Source organism: Canis lupus, chromosome 1, assembly GCF_011100685.1.
Source record: "Canis lupus familiaris isolate Mischka breed German Shepherd chromosome 1, alternate assembly UU_Cfam_GSD_1.0, whole genome shotgun sequence".
NCBI lineage: Eukaryota > Metazoa > Chordata > Mammalia > Carnivora > Canidae > Canis > Canis lupus.
The window spans coordinates 77,049,839-77,059,081 of record NC_049222.1 but is presented as its reverse complement, the minus strand read 5'-3'; the positions used below and the strand labels follow the sequence as shown (position 1 = coordinate 77,059,081).

Here is a 9,243-nt window from a genome sequence, read left to right as displayed (position 1 = left end):
TTGTTTTGTTTTACTGGGCAAAGGGCCCTAATGACAATATGCTCTATTTCTATCCCTTCTTCTGGGTTTTAGATAAGCTGTTTCAATCTAGCAACACATGCCTTTTAGTTCTGGAAATTTGTCTTATATTATTTGACCATGTTGTTCTTTTTTCTCTGATGTCTTCTTGTGGAACAGCTATTATTGGATGTTGGACTTCCTTCCTCTCCTGATTTCTCCTTCTTTATGTGTTTCTTTCTGAAGAACTCCTTAAATTAATCTTCCAAACTTTATATTACTTACTTTTTTCAAACATTTGTTCTCTTTTGTTCTTTAAATGTTCATTATTGATAGTAACTTGTTCTTGTTTCATGGATGCAAATAGTTTTGTCTATCTCTATAAATATATTCATGATTGCTTTCTTTTTCTTTTCTCTGCATGGGTTCCATTTCCCCAAATTGATATTTTTCTGCCTTATTTGGTCTCTATTTTCCATGCTAGAGTCTTTCTACAAATATCCAGTGTTCCATGGATTGTTCAGGGGAGCTAAAATCCTGATGGAAAGTTTGGTGAGTGACTTGCTGACTTTGAACTTAACTGTAGGGTGATTGATGGGGGAGAGTTGTATTTTCTGCAAGGGCATCTGACACCAATAACCTAAGGTCTTCCCTCTTGGCTGGTCATACTCCAGGGAAAATTATTTCAATCTTGGGAGGATGAAGGTGTCAGTGTCCAGAAAGCTGAGTGGGGAATATTGTCTTTTGGCACCAAGAACCCAGATGTGTACTGTCACTTGATTTCCCCATTTTTTTGAAGAATACCAACATTCAACTGTGCCTGCCATATATTACCCAATCTAGGAGCTCTCTGTTTTACTCCAGAAAATACATCTCCAGACTTTGGTCTGGATAGTAGTAGCATGCATGGAAGAACAATAGTTAAGGATAGAACTGCTTCTCAAACTTTCACCCCACCTTCCCTTTTACTACCAATTACAGAGGTACCTGCTTCCCTAGTTCCTCAGCCTTTTGGGAAATTCACAATGTAAATCTAGATTATTCTAAGTTTTCTCTCACTACTGATTTAAGAATCAGTTTCCATAGGTTAATTTGGTTCTCAATTTTCTTTTTCTTTAAAAGATTTTATTTATTTATTCATGAGACATACACACACAGAGGCAGAGACACAGGCAGAGGGAGAAGCAGGCTCCATGCAGGGAGCCTGATGTGGGACTCGATCCTGGGACTCCAGGATCATGCCCTGGGCCAAAGGCAGGTGCTAAACTGCTGAGCCACCCAGGGATCCCCAAGGTTCTCAATTTTCTACCTACTTTGCAGCTTCACAATTTTGTTATAATTGTCTTCTGTCCTTGTGGGTCTAACTATCTTTAAAAGAAAATCCATATGACTCTAGTTTTAATGGTATTTTAGAGAGGATAAAATTTATATGCTATCTCACCTCAGAATACGTTCAAGACTTCTGATTCTTAACTTGACCTTACTCCTAATCTTATATACCATGTGCCAACTTGTGGAGGTTTTTGCTGTAAATTGGTTTTATTTTTGCTTTGATTTTAAGGGTTTAAGGGCTTTATACCTTCCTTACTTCCTCAGTCAGTATCCATGGCTATGAGAGGAATCATTCATTCTAGCTCATTTCAGAACTGTGGTTTTGAAGCAAGAGGTAGACTCCAACACATTCCTGCAAGGGTCACATTTTATCCTTAAACTTTAAGCACACTTTATGGTCAAGAATGGCTGGCCACATGCATTCCTTTTCTTCTATGAGATGTATCTTGCCAACATGTAAAACATGGTGTAAGTACTATGCTTCCCTTGCCTGGAGCCTTGAAAAGTGTATCAGTGGTAAGTAGTACATCAGCAGTGCCAGACTAGGGTGACCAAGCCCCTCTTCCCACATGAGGCTTCCAGGCTGAAGCAGGCCTGAGCTGGAGCAGAGAGGAGACTAACACCACTAAGTCAAGCCTGGAGTTTTGATTATTTTATGGGAATTCTCATCAGAATATACCTTCTTATCCAGGGCCAGAGGTTCTTACCTGGGTCATGGGCCCATTGCTACTATGGGTAGAAATCCATATGTCTAACTTGGGACAAAACTTACATGTTTATTTTCACCAACTAAACTCTAACTGAAACTTAGCATTTTGTTTCATATAAAATGCTGGCAACAAAATGCAGTAATATTATTAGTATCCGTGACCGTGCCATCAACAAAACCATGGATATTCATGATGTACTCTAGCTTGGTGCAGATGTCTCAAAATATACTTTACTTTCATGACTGTACCACAAGTATGGTGCCTATTAGATCTGTCACCATATCTTGTGCCAATAAAGCAGCACAAACATTGTATTATCACAAAATTTTAAAAATATCTTGGGAATAGCCTTTAATAGCTCTGGTTTCCTTTATAGTCCTCTGTATTTTATTTTATTCATTTAGAAACATTATTCTGAGGGGTTCCTGGGCTTCAAAGTGGTCTGTGGAATAGGAAAGTTGAGACCCTAATCCAGAGGACTCAGAAGAGTCATGATACTGCTAAAGTGACATCCAGGGCGGAGAAAGTTTACTTTTACTTAGTCAAATTTAATGGACTGTGGGAGGCAGAAATCATCCAGCATGCCAGGTACAGTCAGCTGATCATTGTGACCACTGCTGAAGGGCTTTGATGAGCACTGCAGGGAGACAGCATGAAGGAGAGGCTCTAGTTTAGATTTCAGGGTCCCACATAGCTGCTGGGAGAAACCCAGACACCCAGGGTGGACAAGAATTATGAAGGCAAATGGACATGAGCAGACAGACAGTGCTACAGCAGAAAGCAGAGCCTGAGCAAAGGGTGTAGGTGAGAGGGTATGGCATATCTGAGAACAGAGTTCCCGGAGCCCAAATATAGATTTTGGGGTGGACAAAGGGGAGGAGGAAGCAGAATGTGGATCTTCTTTAGTTGTTTGAAAATTTGTTGTCAACCCCCATCAGAATGCAATCTGCAACAGTCTATCTTATCCGCTCTCTATATCCTCAGTGTCTAGAATCATAGTGAGTCAACAAGTAGGAGCCAGATCACAGAGGGCCTTAGAGATCATGTAACGTTTGAGGATTTCATCTTAGAGGGAAAACATCTGATTCTGGAATGACTGATCAAGGAAAGAAAATAGTGGTAGTGAATTAAAGGATTCCCAAAATGACACTGGAACTACTCATAAGATGCCCCTGAAAGGATCGTTATCCAGCTTTTAGTTCTGCCCTGTTGCACGGCAATGGGAAGATGTGCCAGAAAATATGCATGGAAATATTTTCAGGAAGCCCAAATCTGAAGGACAGTGAGAAACTCTATGAAAGTATATGTCAAATGCTATGAAATGTGGCTCATGAACTGCCAGCGTGAGAGGTCAGAAGTGAAAGGACCTTACAACTAGAACCCCATTCTACTGAAATTTAAAAAATATAAAATCACAAATAAACCTGATACACAGATGCAGAAAAAAATAAAGGAAATTTGGTACCTATTTCTAGATTTTTGCATTTGAAAATTCACCATACCCTGCAATTTACGCTGAGGCATTTTTGCCTGTTTTCGATTTTCAGCTCTGAAAACATATTTTAACATCTAGATCTGGAAAGAAGTTATTTTTGCTTTAAAACTTGCAAAACATTGTTTTCCTGGGAATTAATTCTCATGTTGTGGATATTTGGATATATCCACCAGAGATCCTTCTGAACAGTCTGTCATGGTGTAAACATAAAGATTACTTTCTCTTTAGTTCAAGAACCCCATTACCCATTATCCACCACCATGTCAATGGTCATTCAGATTTACACTCTCAATCAGAGCTCTGGGGTTTCTCCATCCCTTCAACTACTTGACCCAATTAGACCTTAATAAATGGAAGTCCAGGGCACCTGGGTGGCTCAGTGGCTGAACATCTGCCTCTGGCTCAGGTCCTGGGGTCCTGAAATCAAGTCCCCCCTCAGGATCCCCACAGGGAGCCTGCTTCTCTCTGCCCATGTCTCTGCCTCTCTGTCTCTCATAAATAAATAAATAAATAAATAAATAAATAAATAAATAAATAAATAAATAAATAAACTTAAAAAAATGGAGGTCCTACACCTGTAAGAACTTCATTCACAATTTTCCATTCTAACTTTCAGATCTTTATTTTTCTCTCAGTTTCTTCCTCTTTGAATCCTTCTACACAAATATCCTAGCCCATGTGATACCCAACTTCATGTCCATCGAAATACCAAGAATACGTATGGGACATAGTCAATGAACTTATGTCAAAATGAATCCTCTATAATGCCCTGTCCCCCAAGTAATCTGGTAAATTTGAATTCTGCTACTCATTGATGGTGGTTACCAAGGTCCTGAACAAGACCAAGGCAATCAATGGTGCTTCAAAACATTTCCTTAAAGAATTTTATTTTTTTTAAGATTTTATTTTATTCATGAGAGACACACACAGAGAGAGAGAGAGGCAGAAACACAGGCAGAGGGAGAAGCAGGCTCCATGAAGGGAGCCTGATGTGGGACTCAATCCCGGGACTCCAGGATCAGGCCCTGGGCCGAAGGCGGCGCTAAACCACCGAGCCACCCAGGCTGCCCTCCTTAAAGAATTTTAAAGAGAGATTTTAGAGAGAAAGAACATGAGTGGGAGGAAGGGCAGAGGGAGAGGGAGAAGCAGACCCCCTTCCCCCACCTTGAGCAGGGAGCCTGACACATGGAGCTTGTTCTAGAACCCTGGGATCATGACCTGAGCTGAAGGCAGGTGCTCAACCCTCTGAGCCACCTAAGTACCCCACAAATGTCTTTTTTTAATTGAGGGTGATCAAAGTGCCAGATACTATTCCAAATAATTTATATATATTAACTCATGTTGTCCTCATAAGCATCCCAGAAGAATGGTATCCCTACTCCTGTTTTATCAAGGCAGCAGCTGGGGTACACAGAGGGTAAGCTCCTTGTTCATAGTAACCCTATGGGGAGGAATATGGGGCTGGCTGCAGAGCTCAGGCCCACGGCCATTAGCATATGCTGCCTCTCCTTCCACCGTCCAGAGCTACTGCAGATGAGCAGGTGTGTGCGTGCCTGCGGAAACTCTTTCCAAAGCCTATTTAAAATTAATTATCTGCTTACCCATTTTAGCATATATACAGCAGAAGGGAGGCAGCAGCAAAGGGCCCAGGGCTCAGGCCTGTGTGTCTAGTTAAACCACTGACCAGTTAGAAAGGGTGCTGCCTGAGGGAGAGCTGTCAGCCTCCACCTAGTTTAGGGGCTGAGAGGGAAGACTTCCTGAGGGAAGCAAGGTTTCAGCTAAAACAGAGGATGAGCAGAGCTGGCTAGGCAGTGTGGGGGGATGGAAGGAGCAGGATGGGTGTCAGAGAAAGGGACTAACCTGAGGGCATGAGGATGGCCAGAACCCGTACTGAAATTTTTCTACAAAAGCTTCCCTATTTGTGGTTGTCACACCCCGATGTGACCTGCTGCCCCACGGGCCAAGATGACATGGTTGTGCCACAGCACTGAACACCCTGTGTTCGTTCTTTTCTCCAACCAGCCAGCTGCCTAGGCCAGAAAAGACGATTGTTTTAGAGGTATGGTTTCATGCAGGCACATCCTAAAATTTAAGCTGCTTCAGGGATGCCTCCAGTAAAGCCGAATGAAACACCCGAAAGGCCAAAAGAAGCATGCTTTATTAAATTTACAATGCAGGAAATATTTGTAGTTCCTTAGACATTTGCATTGCTATAAAAATTACACTTTATGGTATAATTATTAATGGTTTGAAGAGAAATAAACAGTATAAACGAAATATGGCCGATACAATGAAAATGTAAACCAAATAAATCAAAATCATGAAACAATTATTCAATACTCAGAGGCCTACTTAATATATACATATGAAATTTCTTATACACATATACAATAAAAGCCCACAAAAGCCTTCACTCTGAAGCTGATCACTGTACAAATATGAAAATAAATCTTTATCTTTTAACCTCAATTTTATCTTCAGCAAGAGAGTTGTGTGACTTGGGTTTATGCAAATCACATTTGGTATTAAATAATCAAATGTCACATATGTCATATAAAGCAGCAAGTGGAAAAAATAAATTATTAAAATGAATGAGGCTAAAAGTTAACAGAGAAAAATGTCTCCTTATCCAACATTCTTTTCCATGATGAAATTAAAATATTATCCAATGTATCAGGATGCATAAAAAAGGAGCATTGTATAATCGTGATCGTAAAAGCTCTCGAAGGAAAAATTGAGTCAAGATGAGTTAGTTGCATAGGACTATGCGAATGTGTCACATTAAGTCTAGGTTAAAAACATTAAATATTTTCTTCTCATAAAAAATATACCTTGAGAACACCTTCCTGAAATTAAATGTTGCTGATAATTATGATTTCCCACCAATGCAGCTGAAAGAGCTTTTAAAGTAGCTTTTCTTCAAATAAGATTGCTTACCAGAGCTGTAAGTCTCTGATTTGGATTCTGTTGCCAAAATATTTATTCAGGTTCAAACAAAGATGACTGCATTGTCTACCAAAGGTGCCTGTGCAATCTCAGAATCAATTTGGGGGTACTAGCCATACAAGCCAGAGGCAAAAGCCAAGATAATACTTCTGTATCAAAGATATGTTCTATGTACAAACTGTCAGACAAATACAGAGAGGCACTTTGGGGGAAAATAAATAAAGGCAACACAGTAACATGTATACTAACACAGTTGTTTGCAACTACACCAAATACCGGAACATGTGTCCCATATGCCAACCCATAGATGCTTTGTAACCTGGGTTCCAAAGGTGCCCCGGAGGCAACCAGTAGTGGCAAAATGTGTATCTCACCATGGCACCAAAGTAACCACCTCCTTCCCTGTTCAGTTTGACAAGAGGCATTATTTCCCATCAAAAATGTAAAATTCTTTTTCTGTGACCAAAGCCAGCAGACGGAAATGCATGGTAGAGTTGCTAGGGATAGATCAAACTTCCCAGTAAAAAAACTAGATGTCAATGAAGAGAGGGCATGCTTTTACAGACTCAAGGATGTTGTGACTATTTATAATCTGTATGTGTAACGTATCTGGTCAGTTTTCATTTAAAAAAAAAATAAAGCTAGGGAATTTAAGATTTGATCATAAAAATCATAAACAGGAGGAAAACTGAGCATCGGAATTGTTTTAATTCAACACAAAAGAATATTATTAGCTTATATAACACAATAAATAACAGTTATTATTTAAGTTTTTTTCAGCAGACTACTTGGAACCTGGGCCTATATGAACCAAAGTTAAGTACACATCTCTGGTTGGGGATAACTTAATTGCTTTCAAGGCCACTGAGAACCAAAAACTAGAAACCAGGCTTCTCTCGGGTCAGGTGTTGAGACATTTCTGCTGTCAGAGACATTTTAGTGGGGAAATCTAGGAGTTCTAGAAGGACCTCACACTGTTGGTGAGGAGGAGTCACTAGTCACATTAAACAAAGGACTGTGACTTCCCACTCCTAAGGACAATTCCTCTTTTGAAGAGATGAGTTTCCAAAAACATACATCATTTCTTTTATTGTTTGTTATTTTAGGAAGTGAATGCCGACAACTAGGTTGTTCAGAGATTTGCATTGCATTGGAGATTATGCTTGTAAGTGATGGGAAGATCTGAAACAAGTACGCATATTTTCATTTGGCAAAATGTTAAATCATTCCAAGTGGTTGTTTTTAAATGAGATTTAATTCACATACCCATAACTTCACCCTTTTAACAGTTTAATGTTATTTCATATATTTACAAAGTCATACAACCATTGCCACAGTATAACTCCAGAACATTCTCATCTCCCAAAGAAACCACATCCCCATTAGCAATCACTCCCAGCTCCTGTCTTTCCCCAGCCCATGGCCATGACTTGCTGTTACATATTTTTAAGTTAAGAGTGACAACTTTCCTGGGCATTATACTTTGACTAGTATGTGGTGTTGACTCCAATGTTTTCATTAGAATTTTTAACATGGAATTTAAACCATGGACTTCACTGTTTTTTTCCAACTCTTTGTCACATAAATGTTTTTTTCCTTTGTATATAAAAAAAAGATTTTGCTGTCTACACTGGAGCCTAAAACATTACCATTTTTTCCCTCAATGAAATTCTGTTTCAGAAATGAGAAAACTCAATACCCCAATATTTAAAAAGTACAACTAGTCAGAGTCCTCATTAACTGTGGGCCATCATGGAGTCCTTCCCACTCCTCACAGTGCACAGAGTCTGAGAGGCCAAGGCCTGCAGAGCCAACCTGCCTGTTTTGCAGATAAGGAGACAGATCTATTGTGGCTGCTGACAGGTCTGAGACTACAGGCTAGTTAACAGCAAAGCTAGGATAATAATCCCCTTTTACTAGTATTCTAGTATCAAATACTTGAAAAAAAAATGTTGTAGATTATCTACAAAGTCAGCTACCACGTGAATCTAGGTCAGGAAGTTTCTTCTACAGCTTTGATCTGAGCATGTGATTTTTTTAGTCCTTTTTACATATTATCTTTTGAAACACTGCAAGGACAAGACAAGTACATTTAACCGGGGACCCCAATCACTTGTGGAGACATAGCAAAGAGCCAGGGCTCCAGAAGGATCTAAAAGCACAGTTCAGATTCTCACACTGTAACTTTCCACATGGCAGAGTCTGGAGGACTTGCCACTCTGCAAGAAGCACACGAGTCACCAGACACCCAGTACTCTGTGACTGAAGACTTGACAGGCCAAGGATGTTTGGGATTTAACTACTGCAACAGTTCTTCATCTGGGTTGACTTTCTGGAACTGGTCCCAGTCAGATTGGTAATGGATTTGCTGTCATCTTCATCGGTTCTTTTCTTCACTTCCCTGGGGGATGTGGGGGGAGGAGAGAGACAGAGAGAGAGAGAGAGAGAATGAATGAATGAATGAATGAGGCATGAAACTAAACCACAAATGATTCTGTAGAAATAAAAACAGTACTGCTGAGCACTTGCTGTGTGCCATCCATCCATTGTTCTAAATGCTTTATAGGTATTGACAGTCTTAAAGCCTCACAAGGACCATGAGATTTTGCTGTGTCCCATTTTATGTGTGAGGAAGCAAGACAAAAAAAAAAGGGTTAAGAAATTTCCCTCCAGTTACATGGCTGGAGAAGCCTCAGAGCTGGAGTGGGAACCAGGCAGGCTGGCTTCTGCACCTGCGCTCTGAGCACCAGGCCACACGCATGC

The 9,243-nt window shown here is 40.1% G+C and overlaps 1 protein-coding gene across 8 annotated transcripts in view; it reads right to left on the bottom strand.

The window, feature by feature from the left end:
• Nucleotides 1-5,673: 5,673 nt before the first annotated feature.
• Nucleotides 5,674-9,243, bottom strand: part of RASEF (RAS and EF-hand domain containing) — a 212,606-nt gene continuing 209,036 nt past the window's right edge. For all 8 annotated transcript variants that reach the window (XM_038526997.1, XM_038526996.1, XM_038526993.1 and 5 more), the window contains one exon: nucleotides 5,674-8,881. In XM_038526997.1, coding sequence (XP_038382925.1) covers nucleotides 8,776-8,881 — 106 coding nt within the window. In that variant the 3' untranslated portion in view covers nucleotides 5,674-8,775. The remainder of the gene's footprint in view (nucleotides 8,882-9,243) is intronic.